Genomic DNA, 20,120 nt, shown 5'->3' with positions numbered 1-20,120 from the left:
GTTGTTGTTAACCTTCGTCTTGTGTTAGTTCCCTGTTACCATCCCTTATGTTTTGACCCGTGTTTTAATTTAGTTGTAAAATAACAATACTAAAAACAATGATCTATCATCCACTTGTTTCTCATCTCTTGGTTACCTTGTTAGGCTTCCTTATCCATAAAAATATTGGTTTTAATATTTTTGGTCTGGGGCCTGGGCCTTGTTTTTGTCAGTATACCCCTCAATTTCAATAAAAACAAAAATGGGTTAGGGTTAGGGTTAGGGGAGGGTACCCTAAAACAAGGCAAAATGAGAATCCCCTAAAGCTCACATGATTGGGAGAGGAGCTGGCTGACAGTGAACTTGTGATTTCAGTTTTGGCTCTAATTATTGCTTTATAATCTTATTTTTATAACTGGGTCGAAACCGACCCTCACAGCACAAAGGTCTTAATTTCAACTAGAGCATTTTATAATTTAGTGAAAACATTTTTTTTTGTTGAAATAGAGGTTCCAGACAAAGTCATAAAGCCTTGATGCAATAAAGAAATTTATATGGTTATTTTATGCATTTAAAACCTAAACACGGGTCGGCCGACCCTAACACAAGACGAAGGTTAACCGACCCGCTGGCAGGGAAAAGCCAGGCTTCACTAAAGAAAGGAGGTTTTTTAAACCGTTTGGAAACTGTAGTTACTAGGGGTGGGACGATGTGCTTTGGTCACGATTTGATTGTATCCCGATTCTTGATAATTGCGATTCGATATAATCAGTAATTGCAATTTTCTTCCTCCTTAAAAAACAAACAAGTTGATTCATACACTTCTAGAATGAATGTCGTTCCCATAAACAATGCACATCAGTCTGTGTCAGTGAGTCCAGCAGCTGACATTTATTTCAACTCAGACAAAAAGAGGTACTTACATGTACAGCATTTTTTAAAGTTTTCAGTTACAAAATGAATTAAAATGTCCACACAGCACAAATGTGGGCTAGTTTTAACATAACTTAAAGGGGAACTGCGGTATTTTCAACATTAAGCCTCTTTTCTGAGTCGTCTGCAATGTTTTAGAACCCCCCTCACCGCTTTTTTGATGTTTACTGCTGTCTCCGGTATTTGCCTAATTTTGATTCATCTCAACCTGCTTCAGAACGGCAAGTCATGTGCATGTCCAAAAAGGTCCGTTAAAGCACCATAAACGTCTGTTTTCAAAATCACCAACTCACCGGAGTGGTTACTGGTGTGCACTGGTAATCCATATCAAATTTCGTGGCGAAAAGTTGCTTCTGTCGTGTTTTATTTGGCAGCTCGTTCATGCTCGCACTATTTTCTTAGCAGTGGCGGAGTAATATCAACGAACATCCAGTACAAAATGTCAAATAAAACACGGCAGAAGCAACTTTTCGCCACGAAATTTGATCTGGATTACCAGTGCACACCAGTAACCACTCCGGTGAGTTGATTATTTTGAAAACGGACGTTTATGGTGCTTTTACGGACCTTTTTGGACATGCACCATGCTTGCCATTCTGAAGCAGGTTGAGAAGAATCAAAATTAGGCAAATACCGGAGACAGCAGTAAACATCAAAAAAGCGGTGAGGGGGGTTCTAAAACATTGCAGACGACTCAGAAAAGAGGCTTAATGTTGAAAATACCGCAGTTCTCCTTTAACATAACTTAATGTGATAAATTGATGAAGTTTTTCTGATGTAATATAATCGATTCAGGGGAGAAAAATCGATTTTTAAGAAAATCGCGATATGTACATGAATCGATTTTTTTGCCCACCCCTAGTAGTTTACAGTAATTAGCTTGATAACATGTTCTCAGCCGCATCGTGTTGTGCTCAGATTATAATCTACTGGTTGGGCTTGTTTTCTGTCAGAGCGATAAATCTGAAACGAGCACAGAAACTCCTGATAGACGGCAGGAATGAGGCGTCGCTCCTGTTTCCTGAGCCGCTCAGAAGGAGGTCACACACCCGCAGCTCACAGCTCTGACATTGATCCCAATCTTGTTCGGTTAAATATAGACTGATTAAGATGCGTTCATCCTTCCAGCTGTTCTCATATTCAAGCCTCGCTGCCTGTTAAGTTATTAGCAGCTGAGGCGGTTGGTGGAGCTCGGTTTCAGAGCAGCATTCACAGGAAATGTTGACGGTTTCCCACCTCAGAGACTGTCCCAGCAGAGCAAGTTTCAGTTTCTGCGTTTCTGTGAGTCACAGAGAAATAAACTCAGTTTCTGCGTTTCTGTGAGTCACAGAGAAATAAACTCAGTTTCTGCGTCTGTGAGTCACAGAAACACAGAGAAATAAACTCTGCTCACAGACAGAAACAGTTGGGTTTGTATTTAATAATAAACTACACAAACTCAATCATTCATAAAAGATCTGAACCAGTCAGCTGACTCCTGGTTTCCTTTAACAACAACTCGTCTCCAAAGACTAAAAATAATCACTTTCTCAATCCGGAAGCCTTTTATAAGGCAAACAAAGTAACTTTTTTCAGTGTTTTTGGCACAGCTGAAGGATCTTTGGCATCCGGCCTGAGCTCCCAGATGGTTGGTCAGGCCACGCCTCCCTCAGCTCCTGATTGGCTGGCCGTCTTCAGGTGTCTCTCTGTGAGTCGGGAAGCTCCTCTCTTTGGTTTTGTTATCGACACCTGGACAACATCTCAGGTGAACCTTAGAGCACAAAGTGTGAGCTGATCCATCAGTTTCAAACAGCTGACGCAAAGTTCAGACTGCGTGAGAACAACCGGCCGCCGATACTGTCACATTAAAGGGACAGTTCGCCTCTTTTGACATGAAGCTGTATGACATCCCATATCAGCAACATCATTTATGAACATCTTCTTACCCCCTGCTGCGTCCTGTGAGCAGAGTTCCAGCCTCGTTTTGGTGTTGATGAAGGTAGTCCGGCTAGTTGGCTGGGGTTTAAAAAATAAAGCGTTTTGCTTCTCAAAACAATATGCGTTCAACAGAGTAATACATTTGCATCACAAAATGGTTCTCCAGGAAAAAGTCAGACCTCACAATCGCTTGGCCCTATTTTCTCTCCCTACGTACAGACGTTAAAAGACGTTTTTGCTTGAAAGAAGCAAAAAAAAATCTGCCAATGGAACTAGTGAAAATCGGCTTGTCAAGATTTCTTGAAATAAGATGTGATATTTAGGACTTTTGAGATAAAAGTGATCTTGAAATTAGCTTAAAAACTTCTTCAAATGAAAAAAAAAGCTTGTTTCATATGACGTGACTCAAAACAATTTGTTTTCAAGACTTTTTCATTTAACAAGATATTCCAGATGTATTGTCTTCCAACAAGTCCCTATATCTGGCTGAAATGGTACTTGTTAGGCAGTTGTGTCTTAAATTAAGTGTAATGAGATATTTTGACGAGAAGTGAGACAAATATACTTGGTAAGACTTTGATTTTTTCCAGTGCATCACAAAATCGTTCTCCAGGAAAAAGTCAGACCTCACAAACGCTTGGCCCTATTTTCTTTCCCTTCAGGGGGTAAGAAGATGTTCATAAATGATGTTGCTGATATGGGATGTCATACAGCTTCATGTCAAAAGAGGCGAACTATCCCTTTAACTCGGTCAGCAAATGTTTCACATTTCTCCTGAAACGCTCAGCTGTTGATTAACTTTGTGTTTTCGCTGAGTTCTGCACGAGGAACTTCCCTTTTCACGGGAACACGCTCGCTCTGTGTTCCCGGCAGCAGCGAGCGAGGAACGCCGGCGAGTGACTCCACCAAAGCCGACACAAAGAGCAGCGCGGCTCGTTGCACAACTGCAGCGCTTTCACGCCTCGCTATGTGTGTCACGTTGAGCGGCGCACATTCCTGCACCGCCGCTGCTGTTGTCAAACAACCAGAGCGTGGGGGAGGGTGGGGGCCGCTTTCATTCAAGTGTTGGGAACAGAAACAGAAACGACTCTGAGAACAGGCTCAGCCTCTCCGTGTGATCGATTCTGCGCTGCTCCAACACACAAACGCTCCAGTGTCCCGCTCTTATTACAGAATCAGAATCGCTTTTTATTGCCAGGTATGTGGAAACACAGGAGGAATTTTACTCCGGTTACACCTCGCTCTCTTCAGTGCAACAAGTAGGGCTGCAACTAACGACTATTTTAGTAGTCGACTAGTCACCGACTATTGAAACGATTAGTCGACTAATTATTCATTTTTTCCATAAATAAATACACCTCTCCAACCTCTCCAAACACAGGCAAATGTGTTTTTATAAAAAATAAATAATTAATTACAATCAAGTAAAATAGTAAAATACGTTTGTCAGGCATAACGTTAAAGCCCTCTTTTAAAGCGAAAAAACGCTTATAAAATGTACATCAGAAACAAAACGTATTGACTTGAATCTTACGGAGGCGAGTCAGACTCCGTTTCGTTCGACTGCCCGACGTGCTTTCTCTTTTAATCTTCGTGCATCAACGAGGTGCTGCTTTGCAAACCTTGCAAGTAATCTTTTTATTCGCCGTATCCAGGCTAAAATGCTCCCAAACTTTAGAAGTTTTGGTACGCGTAGCTAATGTGTTGGACGCCGCCATTTCTGTGTACGTTATTGTGCATGTGCGACTCTCGGCAGAGATTGTAATTAAGTGTGATGTCTCACTCTGTTGGAAAAACACGTCTGGCGACAATAGTCGACAATGGAATTCATTGTCGACTATTTCTGTTATCGATTTTTGTCGACAACGTCGACGAATCGTTGCAGCCCTAGCAGCAAGTACAAAAAATAGACAAAAAAATAGACATGGAACAAGGCTAAAGCATAAAGTGCAAATTGGTGCATGGTGCAAGGATGGATAGTAAAATATAAATATAAATACAGAGTTCACAGTATGGTAGGATGGATTTTTCCAGGAGATGTACAGATATACTGAAGTCCGGTTTTAGCTGTTTAACACAGAGACAGCCTGAGGGAAGAAGCTGTTCCTGTGTCTTGTTGTTTTGGCGTACAGAGTTCTGTAGCGCCTTGCAGAAGGGAGGAGTTTAAACAGTTTGTGTCCAGGGTGTGATGGGTCTGCAGAGATGTTGCCTGCCCGTTTCCTGACTCTGGACAGGTACAGGTCCTGGATGGAGGGCAGGCTGACACCAATAATCTTCTCTGCAGACCTTATTAGCCGCTTTCGGACAGAGTAGTTATAGGAACGCAGTTATCAGAACTGTCCTACTCGAATTTCGTTCTGATAACTATCCTTCCCCAGCAGAACTGTTTCAGTCTGCATTCGCACATGAGTCGGACCTGATCGGGACTGATGCGCCGCGCGCAGCCGTCTGCTTCAGTGACGTGTTAGCCGTTAGCCGTTTAGCGCTACATTCAAACACAAAACAAAACCGGTAAAAGTAATTAGAGAAGAAAAAACACCACCAAGAAGCTAATATGGAGAGTGGGGAGGCCACTGTGTTTATGGTCTGCATGATGGTGATATTAATCATGGACAATCACATCAGGCGTCTAACATCGAGGCTGGAAGAGCTCACACAGAGAGAGTCAGGAGATACTTTTTCATTTCATGAAGGAAGAAAGGAGAGCAGAGCGCCGCAGACAAATGAGACCAGTGTAAGTTTAACTTATTAAACACCCGCCGGTTGTGTCTGTGTCTATGAGGAAACATTTCAGCCGTGATAGCATGACATGGGGCGTAGCTACCGACCACCACACACCTCCGTTAGATTAGTTCTATAGAACTATGAAAAGACCCGACCTCGGAGAAGGAGCTAAATAGTTATAGGAACTAAGGGAGAAAGCCCCGAGTTCCTGTATGTCCGAACACGGGAGAAAACGGCCCCGCGGATTAAAAGGTTATTAGAACAGCCAAAGGTTCCTACAGTCCGAAAGCGGCTATTGTCCGTTGCAGTCTGTTTTTTTCCTGTTTGGTGGTTGATCCGAACCAAACGGTGATGGATGAACAGAGAACAGACTGAACAATGGCGGTGTAGAACTGGATCAGCAGCTCTTTAGGTAGGTTGAGCTTCCTGAGCTGCCGCAGGAAGTACAACCTCTGCTGGTGGTGACTGTGTTGGTCTCCCACTTCAGGTCCTGAGAGATTGTGGAGCCCAGGAACCTGAAGGATTCCACAGCAGACACTGCGTTGTTGGTGATGGTGATGGGTGGCAGAGTGGGGGGATTTCTCCTAAAGTCCATTGTCATCTCCACTGTTTTTAGCGTGTTCAGCTCCAGATTGTTCTGACCACACCAGCAGACCAGCCGTTCAACCTCCCGTCTGTATGCAGACTCGTCACCGTCCCGGATGAGGCCGATGACCGTTGTGTCATCTGCAAACTTCAGGAGTTTAACAGACGGCTCTCTTGAGGTGCAGTCGTTGGTGTAAAGGGAGAAGAGCAGTGGGGAGAGCACACACCCCTGGGGGGCTCCTGTGCTGATGGTCCGGGTGCTGGATGTGATGCTGACAGTGAACTCACCGTCAGGTTTTACGTTTAATCACAAAGAAAAAAATAAATCCTCAAAGGTGTTAAAAACTCAGTGAAAACGACCTCAGATGAACACATGACGAACTGAGACGCAGCGTGAGAAAAACTGTGTTCGAAACCGCATACTACATACTAATCGATCAGACAGTATGTAGAGCGTTTACCCAAAATGCATTTCGCTCCTGCCCGAGCCGAAATCAGCCGGCCTGAAGCTGATTTCCCTTAAGCTCTAAACTCTGTAAACTTTGGCAACATTTGAAACATTTTCAGGTGAGAAAGTAGTCGTTTAGATCCCCAACGTGTTGAAAACCTGACAAAATACCGGCTGTTTACCATTTTGTTCCCACGAATTCGGCGCTACTAAAGCTAGCCGCAGTGAGCAACGCACTTCCTGTTATTTTCACAAAATAAAATACCCGTTGCCTTTTATCATAGGGAAAGCCATTACCATACAATTGGTGCTTTTGTTTTGAAAACAGGAAGTGAACCTACCCTCGTTGTAGCTAGCTTGAAACGGCCGTTTTGACAGGAAATGACGATCGGCGACGTCACGTTACGTTGCATCTTGGGTAGTTTGAGTATGAGTAGTAACCTCATGATGCATACCCAACATTTCAGAGAATCTAGTATGCATCCGGGAACTTCTCGCTGACTCAAACTCACATACTAACTCAGACAGTTAGTGTGAGTAGTAGGAGAAGTATGCGGTTTGGAACACAGCCTCAGTGAACCCTTCATGCTTCCACAGACACTAAGAGGCAGCCAGGAGCTGCTGATCAATGCTCTGTTTAACTGATCATCAGTCAGTGTGAGCAGCTCTATAAAAGCAGACGTTCTGTCAGTTTGCTGCCCATCAACCTGGGAAGGGTTATAAGAACGTTTCCAAACTATCTGGAGTCCATCGTTCTACAGAGAGAAAGATTATTCACAAGCTGAAAACATTCAGGACAGCTGTCAATCTGCCCAGGAGTGGACGTCCCAGCAAGGTCACCCCAAGGTCAGAAACCCAAGAGCTACATCTCAGACTCTGCAGGCCTCAGTTAGCATGTTAAAGGTTAAAGGTCACCCCAAGGTCACTTTCTCACACACTGCTGCTACCAGCGGCTGGATCAGGACGCCGTCACATGGTCAGGAATGCGCGGCGGCGTGGGGGGAAGCTGGCTGGGCCGGCGCTGTTTATCAGCCTGTATGTGTTTCTGAGGTCACGTTCGTGTTTCTGAGGTCACGTTTCTGTTTCTGAGGTCACGTTTGTGTTTCTGAGGTCGCGTTCGTGTTTCTAAGGTCACGTTCGTGTTTCTGAGGTCACGTTTCTGTTTCTGAGGTCACGTTCGTGTTTCTGAGGTCACGTTCGTGTTTCTGAGGTCACGTTCGTGTTTCTGAGGTCACGTTTCTGTTTCTGAGGTCACGTTTGTGTTTCTGAGGTCGCGTTCGTGTTTCTAAGGTCACGTTCGTGTTTCTGAGGTCACGTTTCTGTTTCTGAGGTCACGTTCGTGTTTCTGAGGTCACGTTCGTGTTTCTGAGGTCACGTTTGTGTTTCTGAGGTCACGTTCGTGTTTCTGAGGTCACGTTCGTGTTTCTGAGGTCACGTTCGTGTTTCTGAGGTCACGTTTCTGTTTCTGAGGTCACGTTCGTGTTTCTGAGGTCGCGTTCGTGTTTCTGAGGTCGCGTTTGTGTTTCTGAGGTCACGTTTGTGTTTCTGAGGTCACGTTTGTGTTTCTGAGGTCGCGTTTGTGTTTCTGAGGTCGCGTTCGTGTTTCTGAGGTCGCGTTTGTGTTTCTGAGGTCACGTTCGTGTTTCTGAGGTCATTTTTGTGTTTCTGAGGTCACGTTTGTGTTTCTGAGGTCGCGTTTGTGTTTCTGAGGTCGCGTTTCTGTTTCTGAGGTCACGTTCGTGTTTCTGAGGTCACGTTCGTGTTTCTGAGGTCACGTTCGTGTTTCTGAGGTCACGTTTCTGTTTCTGAGGTCACGTTCGTGTTTTTCTGAGGTCACGTTCGTGTTTCCGAGGTCACGTTCGTGTTTCTGAGGTCACGTTCGTGTTTCTGAGGTCGCGTTTGTGTTTCTGAGGTCGCGTTTGTGTTTCTGAGGTCACGTTTGTGTTTCTGAGGTCACGTTTGTGTTTCTGAGGTCACGTTTGTGTTTCTGAGGTCACGTTCGTGTTTCTGAGGTCACGTTCGTGTTTCTGAGGTCACGTTCGTGTTTCTGAGGTCACGTTTGTGTTTCTGAGGTCACGTTTGTGTTTCTGAGGTCGCGTTTGTGTTTCTGAGGTCACGTTCGTGTTTCTGAGGTCACGTTCGTGTTTCTGAGGTCACGTTTCTGTTTCTGAGGTCACGTTCGTGTTTTTCTGAGGTCACGTTCGTGTTTCTGAGGTCACGTTCGTGTTTCTGAGGTCGCGTTTGTGTTTCTGAGGTCGCGTTCGTGTTTCTGAGGTCGCGTTTGTGTTTCTGAGGTCACGTTCGTGTTTCTGAGGTCATTTTTGTGTTTCTGAGGTCACGTTTGTGTTTCTGAGGTCGCGTTTGTGTTTCTGAGGTCGCGTTCGTGTTTCTGAGGTCACGTTCGTGTTTCTGAGGTCACGTTCGTGTTTCTGAGGTCACGTTTCTGTTTCTGAGGTCACGTTCGTGTTTTTCTGAGGTCACGTTCGTGTTTCCGAGGTCACGTTCGTGTTTCTGAGGTCACGTTCGTGTTTCTGAGGTCACGTTCGTGTTTCTGAGGTCGCGTTTGTGTTTCTGAGGTCGCGTTTGTGTTTCTGAGGTCGCGTTCGTGTTTCTGAGGTCGCGTTCGTGTTTCTGAGGTCACGTTCGTGTTTCTGAGGTCACGTTCGTGTTTCTGAGGTCACGTTCGTGTTTCTGAGGTCACGTTCGTGTTTCTGAGGTCACGTTTGTGTTTCTGAGGTCGCGTTTGTGTTTCTGAGGTCGCGTTTGTGTTTCTGAGGTCGCGTTTGTGTTTCTGAGGTCACGTTCGTGTTTCTGAGGTCACGTTCGTGTTTCTGAGGTCACGTTTCTGTTTCTGAGGTCACGTTCGTGTTTTTCTGAGGTCACGTTCGTGTTTCTGAGGTCACGTTCGTGTTTCTGAGGTCGCGTTTGTGTTTCTGAGGTCGCGTTCGTGTTTCTGAGGTCGCGTTTGTGTTTCTGAGGTCGCGTTTGTGTTTCTGAGGTCACGTTCGTGTTTCTGAGGTCATTTTTGTGTTTCTGAGGTTACGTTTGTGTTTCTGAGGTTACGTTTGTGTTTCTGAGGTCACGTTTGTGTTTCTGAGGTTACGTTTGTGTTTCTGAGGTCACGTTTGTGTTTCTGAGGTCATTTTTGTGTTTCTGAGGTCACGTTCGTGTTTCTGAGGTCACGTTCGTGTTTCTGAGGTCACGTTCGTGTTTCTGAGGTCATGTTTGTGTTTCTGAGGTCACGTTTGTGTGCACGGCGGGCTCGGCTGTGTTCAGGGAACAGCTCACTTCCTTGTTTGCACAGAGAAGCTGCTGTTGATGCTCTCTGCTGAGTTTTATTTGATGTTTTCTGTCCCAGTGGAGCAGACAGCTGCTGTTTCCGACGGTCCCCGAACACATCACTAAGAGATAAAATAGTTCAGTTTGTTGGATTAAACCAGTTCATCTTATTTTGAAAGGATTTTAGATTCAGAACATTTTGGGCTTCTGGGCTTATTTAAAGAACTTTTATTTTCCAGACGCTACTTTTGGAGTTTTACGGAACTCTTAAAGTAAGTTTTTAAAAGCCTGAGACGGGGGTCTGAGTGTTAACTAACCCCCCCCCCCCGCTCTGTTTCTGCCTGCAGACGGCTCTGAGCTCCTTCTTCCAGGAGGCCAACATCCCCGGCCACCACCAGATGGTAAGTCCGCTGTTACCCCCCAAGCTGTTACCCCCCCAGCTGTTACCCCCCCAGCTGTTACCCCCCCAGCTGTTACCCCAGGTTTTTATTCTGGCATCATTTTCTGAAAGAAAAAAAAAAAAGAGCTTCTGAAGATGATTTTAATGTTTTAATGCTGCTGTAGAGTTAGACCAAACTCCTAAATATTAAAACTGTCGTCACGGTAACCCTCTACGGTGCCCAGAAACACACCGAACGTTTTGCTTTTATTCCCAAAACCGACCAAAAAGATGTGCCGAGAGCTGCTGAAGAGAGACTTCAACAGCTGTGGTGTTGCCCGGCAACAGTCCACATGGTCGGAATGTCTCCAACATGAAGGCAGGACTTTAAAAAAAAAGCCGATCGGACAAATTCATCTTTGCTTTTTGTCACCTCGAAATCCAAAACATGGTTTCAAGTTTGTGGCAAACAGCAAACTTTGGTTAAATGTGGCTTAAAGAGTGCAGGAAGCCTGGAGAATCCTGGAGAAGCCTGGAAAAGCCTGGAGAATCCATATCTGGGATCCATATCTGGCCCAGAGATTTTTCAGCTGACAGTTGAACAGCTGAAGGTTTCCATCCTTCTTTAGCGTGAAACAGACTTCAGATTTAACCATCTCAGGCTGTGAAACCCGGAGAAACCTTCCTCCTCGGTGCAGAAACCACATGTGACACAGCTGTTGGTGTGCAGCCAGCGTTCAGCAGACGAACAGACGCAGCCTTGTAGCCTCCCCCCGCTGCTGTTATTATTTAGGGTGACATCACCTGCAGGAACACGAAGGTGAAGCTGCCAGACAGCTGCTGAGTTTCCTGTTTGCACAGCTGGGCGTGGGGGAGACCGCCGCCACAACCAGGAAGTTTGTTTCTGTTTTAGCCTGAGAAGAAGAACACAGCCGCCGTGAGTCAGAGAAACGTGTCTGTGGGGGGGGGGATACACCTGTGCTGACATCACTGCAGCTCATTCAGCAGCTTTGACCTGTTTTTATCCAGTCAGCTAAAGTGGAGCGAGGCGAACTGTGGCTGCTAACAACCGCCACGTTAGAACATGTGAACCAGGAGGCTGGTTCTCAGAAACTAAGTTTACACTTTACACGAAAACGGGTTAAAAACGCAAAACCTTTTTGCGGATGCACTATATCGTTTAGATGGTAACAGCGTTTTGGGGACGTGAAACCGCCCTCCAGAGTGGAATTATTGAAAACGCTCCACTGTCGCGCCACTGTGTAAAGGATGAAAAACGCAAAACTGCGTTTCTCGTCACATAGAAATGACGTGACGAGCATAATAAAGCGCCAGGAAACCGTGGGAAACACATCAGTAGGCTATCAACATGTCCGTCCCTGCGGACTTTCAACTCGCCTTAGGCGCGGTAACTGACGTTCACGAGTCATTTCATCAGATAACAGCAATGATGAGCGAGAGTAGTAAAGAACAGACCAAAAATATGAACTACGTTCTTCAAATTCTTGAAGTTCATAGAGAGAGCAGGCGACCTAGCCATCTGGCGTGTTTACTGCATCGATAAATATGAAACGTCACACACTTTTGCGTTTCCGTATGCACGCAGATTTTCACCCTAAAACGCTCGTCTAAATGCAGATTTAAAAGTGAAAACGAAACGCCACTTCCGTGTAAAGGTAGCCTAAAGCGAACTCTCTGTCAGGCTGCACGAGATGTTCGGACTTCCCTTCCAACCGGCTCTCGCAGCTCGGTGAACACGCTGGCGTTCAGCATCATCAGACCGCACGCCACAGAACAGCGCCGTCCGGTCAGCACGCCGCCGCCGCAGCCTGACGCGCTCAGACGAACACGCCAACATCTGCAGCTCTCTGAATAACAGCCGTCGTTTTCAGTGGGATGAAAAACAATCCTTCAGGTCAGAAGCTTTTTCACATCTCAGGATCAAACTCGTATAAAAAAAACTAACAATCGTTTTGAACCATTTGTGCCTCTAACTCATGCACATTTGAGACGTTTCATTCAAACTTTACGTAAAAGTCTACGAGAAATGATGTTACTCCTCATTTTCATTCAGGAGATTATATCCTCATTTCACCGTATATAGTTTTTACGGCATTAAATAGAAGATAACAGGAGGTACGGATTAAGGCGGGGCTTATAGACAGGCCGCCTCCTGGTGGGGAGTTTCTGCAGGTAGTGGGGTGACGTCCATCCATTCTCTTAAAGCTAAGCTAAACAGTTTAAGCCAAACTAACCAGTTTAAGCTAAGCTAACACTTTAAGCTAAACTAACCACTTTAAGCCAAGCTAACAATTTAACCTAAGCTACCAGTTTAAGCCAAGCTAACACTTTAAGCTAAGCTAACACATTAAGCTAAGCTAACCAGTTTAAGCTAAGCTAACAATTTAACCTAAGCTACCAGTTTAAGCCAAGCTAACACTTTAAGCTAAGCTAACACATTAAGCTAAACTAACAGTTTAAGCCAAACTAACCAGTTTAAGCCAAGCTAACAATTTAACCTAAGCTACCAGTTTAAGCCAAGCTAACCAGTTTAAGCTAAGCTAACACATTAAGCTAAACTAACAGTTTAAGCCAAACTAACCAGTTTAAGCTAAGCTAACACATTAAGCTAAGCTAACCAGTTTAAGCCAAGCTAACACATTAAGCTAAGCTAACAGTTTAAGCCAAGCTAACCAGCTACATGTGAGCTTTTCCTTTAAGAGAAGTTGTTTCATAACACCAACATGGGTTCATAACACCCCCCCCCCCTGTATTTCTGGCCGACACCTGACTCCTGTGTGTGTTTGTTAGTGCGTCCGTGCTGCCAGCAGCCCAACACCTTTTCAAACGGCTGTAATTGATGTCCTCGCTGAGGACTTTTGGCATTTGGAGGCGAGCAGCTGAGGGCTCGTGTGTCCTCAGAGGGTTGTTCTGTTTTTACAAACGCCGGTTGGTCGATTGACCTCCACGACTCCCTTTTAGGAGCGGACGCCCCGCAGCTGCTCTCCACCTTCACCTGTGCTCGTGGCTTTAAAGAAAAAGTGGAAATGATTTGTTTTTCAGATCTGATATCAGATTTTTGGTGTGTGTTTTTGGATCAAAGCTCTCAGTCTGCCTGATGTTTAACATCTCATCCCCCCCCCCACAGATGTGTACCCCCAGAAACACCCCCGCCACGCCGCCGAACTTCCCCGACGCCATCACCATGTTCTCCAAGCTGCGGGCGTCCGAGTGCGGCCCCGGCGCCGGCCCCTCCCCCTCCCAGGTGTCCATGGCCTGCTCGCCGCCGCCCTCCTCCACGTCGGGCTTCGGCTCCTTCTGGGCCTCCTCGCCGCCCCGCCACCAGCCGGCGTGGCTGCCCCCGTCCTCGCCCACGGGTCACCACATGTCCCACCACTACCACCACCACATGCAACAGACTCCCATGTGGCCCCCCGTGTCTCAGCCCAGCGGCGCCCAGCAGCCGCCCGTCATGTCGGCGCTGCACGGTCAGAGATGAGACCGACCGGCTGGAGCCAATGAATCTTTTCTGGGGGGACGGGGCTTGTTTTATGGGGGGGGGGGGTTTCATGTGTGGAATAATACAGAGGAGGACAAAGACGCTGCCGTTTTTCTACACAGTGGACGATGATTCTGTCATCTTCATCATCGAAGCCGAGGAAGAACCCAAAAACTGTTGGGGGGGCTTTCTCCTCACATCGATGCAAACAGCCAGGACCCGACGGGGCTCCTCCTGAGGATCGCAGCCATGTGACCATCAGTTTGTTCTTTTTACTTCTTAGAAACTTTGATGGTGTTCAGAAATAATGGGACAGGAAAACAGCAATAACCAGCAGAGGAAGAGGAGCTGCAATCATATAAAACTGGACTGAATGTGTGTGTGTGTACAGAGTTTCATTTACAGCCATAAAAAAAAAAAGCAGGAAGTGTTTAAGTTAAACATCTGGATGCAGAATCTGGAGTTCAGAGTTTATCGCTTCTTTAGGCTCAGATTGATTCTCAGTTCCAGCCTTCCGAAAAGTGAAGATTTGTTTCGTTCAGCCTGTTTGGGCTCAAAAGACGCCAGAAAGTCCAAAAATATTCAGAATTTGATGCAGAATATACCTGAAAATCTTTATTTCAGGACTTTTTCAGAGCATAAACGTTTAAGAAGAAGCAGCTCTGGCTCATTTTCTGCTGAAAGAAGAAAAATCACTCGCGTGGTGAGTTTGGATCGTACGGAACAGGCTGAAGCTTTATTGGACACAAACTAATTCTGTTTGTGTCAGGAAGTGAGTTTAAGATGAGTTTTTCATCCAGATGTTTAGAGCAGCTGTTTTAATGGGTTTAAAGCAGGAGGAAGTCATGGAAACGGCGTCTCGTGCACACACAGGGAGTGAAGGCGGGAGGTGGAGAAACCTGCAATAATGTGAGGTTTGGGGGGGGTTAGTGAATAAAAAGAACCCCCGTTTAACGGGATCTGAGCCCCCCGCCGGTACCTCAGTGATGCTCCGCCGCCGGCGCTCAGCCGCTCCTACCTCCGTGCACTCTGAATGTATCTCTGTTTTTTTTACCCGTCACAAACGTTTTTAAAGGACTCACCCGTAGATTAGCTCACCTTAAAACGGTCACCGGGGGGGCAGGGCGCCGCTTCTGCTCCCCACACAGACAATCAGCTGTTTGTTTGGGCGCCGCTGGCTTCTGGTCGCCGTGGCAGCAGAGCGTCTCCGGGCGGCTGGGCCGCAGAGGCAAAGCTGAGAGGGTTAAATGCATCGGATGCATTACAAAAGGTTCGGGGCCACACAGACGGCCTTTAAAGGACCGTCGCTGAGCGCTTCCTGCAGGGAAAGTGTTACACAGAACCACCAGCAGCTTTACAGGCCGATCCAATCTGTGTCCTCACGTTCTGAGCCTGGCCCTTTAAATGGGATTTATTCTCCTGTTGTTGGCGACGGGCCGCCTGGTTGCCGGGGCTCGGGCCCCTAGTTGCCGGGGGCCCTGCCCCTGGTTGCCGGGCTCGGGCCCTGGTTGCCGGGGGCTGGGCCCCTAGTTGCCGGGGCTCGGGCCCCTGGTTGCCGGGGCTCGGGCCCCTAGTTGCCGGGGGCCCGGCCCCTGGTTGCCGGGGCTCGGGCCCCTGGTTGCCGGGGCTCGGGCCCCTGGTTGCCGGGGCTCGGGCCCCTGGTTGCCGGGGCTCGGGCCCCTGGTTGCCGGGGCTCAGCTGATGTGTCCCAGCCGCTCGGAGAAGTTTACAAACCTCTCATTCAACTCATTTTATACTTTTGTTTCTGTCTCACAGATCTTCTGAAATTCACTTTAATCCATGAACGGCTTTGTGTTCATTTCCTCTGTTTAAATTTCTATTTATATGTTTAATAAAAACCAGTTACGATCTGTCGTCTCTTCACACGTGTTTTTTCTTCTTCTGCTCGGCTGAAGAGGATGTGGTCGGAGGAGAGTGTCAAACTGAGGCGGCGTTTAGTTTCTCTGCAGTTCAACTGGAACTGCAGTCTCAGTTTTTACTGTTAAAGCTGCTGCAGTCTCACAGTTTTTACTGTTAAAGCTGCTGCAGTCTCACAGTTTTTACTGTTAAAGCTGCTGCAGTCTCACAGTTTTTACTGTTAAAGCTGCTGCAGTCTCACAGTTTTTACTGTTAAAGCTGATGCAGTCTCACAGTTTTTACTGTTAAAGCTGCTGCAGACTCAGTTTTTACTGTTAAATCTGCTGCAGTCTCACAGTTTTTACTGTTAAAGCTGCTGCAGTCTCACAGTTTTTACTGTTAAAGCTGCTGCAGTCTCACAGTTTTTACTGTTAAAGCTGCTGCAGACTCAGTTTTTACTGTTAAATCTGCTGCAGTCTCACAGTTTTTACTGTTAAAGCTGCTGCAGTCTCACAGTTTTTACTGTTAAAGCTGCTGCAGTCTCACAGTTTTTACTGTTAAAGCTGCTGCAGTCTCACAGTTTTTACTGTTAAAGCTGCTGCAGTCTCACAGTTTTTACTGTTAAAGCTGCTGCAGACTCAGTTTTTACTGTTAAAGCTGCTGCAGACTCAGTTTTTACTGTTAAAGCTGCTGCAGATTCAGTTTTTACTGTTAAAGCTGCTGCAGTCTCACAGTTTTTACTGTTAAAGCTGCTGCAGTCTCACAGTTTTTACTGTTAAAGCTGCTGCAGTCTCACAGTTTTTACTGTTAAAGCTGCTGCAGTCTCACAGTTTTTACTGTTAAAGCTGCTGCAGTCTCACAGTTTTTACTGTTAAAGCTGCTGCAGTCTCAGTTTTTACTGTTAAAGCTGCTGCAGACTCAGTTTTTACTGTTAAAGCTGCTGCAGATTCAGTTTTTACTGTTAAAGCTGCTGCAGTCTCACAGTTTTTACTGTTAAAGCTGCTGCAGATTCAGTTTTTACTGTTAAAGCTGCTGCAGTCTCAGTTTTTACTGTTAAAGCTGATGCAGTCTCACAGTTTTTACTGTTAAAGCTGCTGCAGTCTCAGTTTTTACTGTTAAAGCTGCTGCAGACTCAGTTTTTACTGTTAAAGCTGCTGCAGTCTCACAGTTTTTACTGTTAAAGCTGCTGCAGACTCAGTTTTTACTGTTAAAGCTGATGCAGTCTCACAGTTTTTACTGTTAAAGCTGCTGCAGTCTCACAGTTTTTACTGTTAAAGCTGCTGCAGTCTCACAGTTTTTACTGTTAAAGCTGCTGCAGACTCAGTTTTTACTGTTAAAGCTGCTGCAGTCTCACAGTTTTTACTGTTAAAGCTGCTGCAGTCTCACAGTTTTTACTGTTAAAGCTGCTGCAGACTCAGTTTTTACTGTTAAAGCTGCTGCAGACTCAGTTTTTACTGTTAAAGCTGCTGCACATTCAGTTTTTACTGTTAAAGCTGCTGCAGTCTCACAGTTTTTACTGTTAAAGCTGCTGCAGTCTCAGTTTTTACTGTTAAAGCTGCTGCAGACTCAGTTTTTACTGTTAAAGCTGCTGCAGACTCAGTTTTTACTGTTAAAGCTTCTGCAGACTCAGTTTTTACTGTTAAAGCTGCTGCAGACTCAGTTTTTACTGTTAAAGCTGCTGCAGTCTCACAGTTTTTACTGTTAAAGCTGCTGCAGTCTCAGTTTTCACTGTTAAAGCTGCTGCAGACTCAGTTTTTACTGTTAAAGCTGCTGCAGACTCTCAGTTTTTACTGTTAAAGCTGCTGCAGACTCAGTTTTTACTGTTAAAGCTGCTGCAGTCTCACAGTTTTTACTGTTAAAGCTGCTGCAGTCTCACAGTTTTTACTGTTAAAGCTGCTGCAGACTCAGTTTTTACTGTTAAAGCTGCTGCAGTCTCACAGTTTTTACTGTTAAAGCTGCTGCAGACTCAGTTTTTACTGTTAAAGCTGCTGCAGTCTCAGTTTTTACTGTTAAAGCTGCTGCAGTCTCACAGTTTTTACTGTTAAAGCTGCTGCAGACTCAGTTTTTACTGTTAAAGCTGCTGCAGTCTCACAGTTTTTACTGTTAAAGCTGCTGCAGACTCAGTTTTTACTGTTAAAGCTGCTGCAGACTCAGTTTTTACTGTAAAAGCTGCTGCAGACTCAGTTTTTACTGTTAAAGCTGCTGCAGACTCAGTTTTTACTGTTAAAGCTGCTGCAGTCTCAGTTTTTACTGTTAAAGCTGCTGCAGACTCAGTTTTTACTGTTAAAGCTGCTGCAGACTCAGTTTTTACTGTAAAAACTGCTGCAGACTCAGTTTTTACTGTTAAAGCTGCTGCAGACTCAGTTTTTACTGTTAAAGCTGCTGCAGTCTCACAGTTTTTACTGTTAAAGCTGCTGCAGACTCAGTTTTTACTGTTAAAGCTGCAGCAGTCTCACAGTTTTTACTGTTAAAGCTGCTGCAGTCTCACAGTTTTTACTGTTTAAGCTGCTGCAGACTCAGTTTTTACTGTTAAAGCTGCTGCAGATTCAGTTTTTACTGTTAAAGCTGCTGCACATTCAGTTTTTACTGTTAAAGCTGCTGCAGACTCAGTTTTTACTGTTAAAGCTGCTGCAGTCTCACAGTTTTTACTGTTAAAGCTGCTGCAGACTCAGTTTTTACTGTTAAAGCTGCTGCAGTCTCACAGTTTTTACTGTTAAATCTGCTGCAGTCTCACAGTTTTTACTGTTAAAGCTGCTGCAGTCTCACAGTTTTTACTGTTTAAGCTGCTGCAGACTCAGTTTTTACTGTTAAAGCTGCTGCAGATTCAGTTTTTACTGTTAAAGCTGCTGCACATTCAGTTTTTACTGTTAAAGCTGCTGCAGACTCAGTTTTTACTGTTAAAGCTGCTGCAGTCTCACAGTTTTTACTGTTAAAGCTGCGGCAGTCTCAGTTTTTACTGTTAAAGCTGCTGCAGTCTCACAGTTTTTACTGTTAAAGCTGCTGCAGACTCACAGTTTTTACTGTTAAAGCTGCTGCAGACTCAGTTTTTACTGTTAAAGCTGCAGCAGTCTCACAGTTTTTACTGTTAAAGCTGCTGCAGTCTCACAGTTTTTACTGTTTAAGCTGCTGCAGACTCAGTTTTTACTGTTAAAGCTGCTGCACATTCAGTTTTTACTGTTAAAGCTGCTGCACATTCAGTTTTTACTGTTAAAGCTGCTGCAGTCTCACAGTTTTTACTGTTAAAGCTGCGGCAGTCTCAGTTTTTACTGTTAAAGCTGCTGCAGACTCAGTTTTTACTGTTAAAGCTGCTGCAGACTCAGTTTTTACTGTTAAAGCTGCAGCAGACTCAGTTTTTACTGTTAAAGCTGCTGCAGACTCAGTTTTTACTGTTAAAGCTGCTGCAGACTCAGTTTTTACTGTTAAAGCTGCAGCAGACTCAGTTTTTACTGTTAAAGCTGCTGCAGACTCTCAGTTTTTACTGTTAAAGCTGCTGCAGTCTCACAATTTTTACTGTTAAAGCTGCTGCAGTCTCACAGTTTTTACTGTTAAAGCTGCTGCAGACTCAGTTTTTATGATTAACAGGAGGATGAGACGTCTCTTTAATGATCAACACCCCACAGATCAGAGGTGGGAGGCGACTGCACGTTAACTTAAAGGATAAATCGGGTTTATTGTTCCTCTGATCCACTGTAACTTTCAGTGTTAATCACTAACGATGAAAGCGGCGCAGCAGCAACAGATTATTGAACCGGTGAAACTCGCCGTCAGAGCTTTCAGTCCCAGTGAAGCCAGTTTGTTCCGGTCTGAAAACGGGTTTTGAACAGCACGAGGCTCTGAGGCCGTGCTGGCTGAACAGGGTTAGTGAGCAACACCAAGGCAGCTTTTGTTTTCTTTCTTTCTGTCGCAACACGTCTGTCAGACCTGCAGCTGAGAGTTTCAACAGTTTTACTCTGGGGTGAAAGTGCATTTAAAGAGGTTTTAAAGGTCGCTTTGGCCTGATGGAGACCGACTCAGAGCCTCAGATTGCTCTTTAAAGGACTTCCAGCTTCAAACTGTTTACCACAATCATGTTTAGCTGTAGAAAAAATACCTTAAACTATCTTTTTCCAACTTGAAATTTTTCCTAAAGGGACCCCATCATTAGAAAAAGTCATACTTTATTTTTGCAGTCTCACAGTTTTTATTGTGTAACAAAAAAGTACATGATAAAAAATGCATTGAATTGAGTTGAATAGATAAATAACAGGTGGTTTCATCATACAAAATAGATTTTAGATTTAAAATTCAATTAAGTTTTATTTTGGGGCTTTCGTAGGGCGGGTCATTTTTGACCCGTAGGACAAAGGGAGTAAACACAATGTTAAGACCGCACAAAGGGTTAAAAAGACTCAGATTGAAATTCCTGAACGGCAGGAAAGCGTCGGGGTGAGTTGTAACCGCAGCTCAGCTCATGTTTGTGTGAACAGGATGTTCGCTGCTGCTGACAGGATGATGCAACACTCTGACTCAGTCACACAGCA

At 45.2% G+C, this 20,120-nt stretch overlaps 1 protein-coding gene across 1 annotated transcript in view; it reads left to right on the top strand.

Annotated features, from left to right (window-relative positions):
• ubald2 (UBA-like domain containing 2) overlaps nucleotides 1-13,790 on the top strand; it is a 14,828-nt gene extending 1,038 nt beyond the window's left edge. Inside the window, exons 2-3 of the mRNA XM_075453479.1 lie at nucleotides 10,213-10,266; nucleotides 13,393-13,790. Coding sequence (XP_075309594.1) covers nucleotides 10,213-10,266; nucleotides 13,393-13,743 — 405 coding nt within the window. The 3' untranslated portion in view covers nucleotides 13,744-13,790. The remainder of the gene's footprint in view (nucleotides 1-10,212; nucleotides 10,267-13,392) is intronic.
• Nucleotides 13,791-20,120: the final 6,330 nt, after the last annotated feature.

Source organism: Odontesthes bonariensis, chromosome 21, assembly GCF_027942865.1.
Source record: "Odontesthes bonariensis isolate fOdoBon6 chromosome 21, fOdoBon6.hap1, whole genome shotgun sequence".
Taxonomy (NCBI): domain Eukaryota; kingdom Metazoa; phylum Chordata; class Actinopteri; order Atheriniformes; family Atherinopsidae; genus Odontesthes; species Odontesthes bonariensis.
This window is presented reverse-complemented; position numbering and strand designations above follow the sequence as displayed.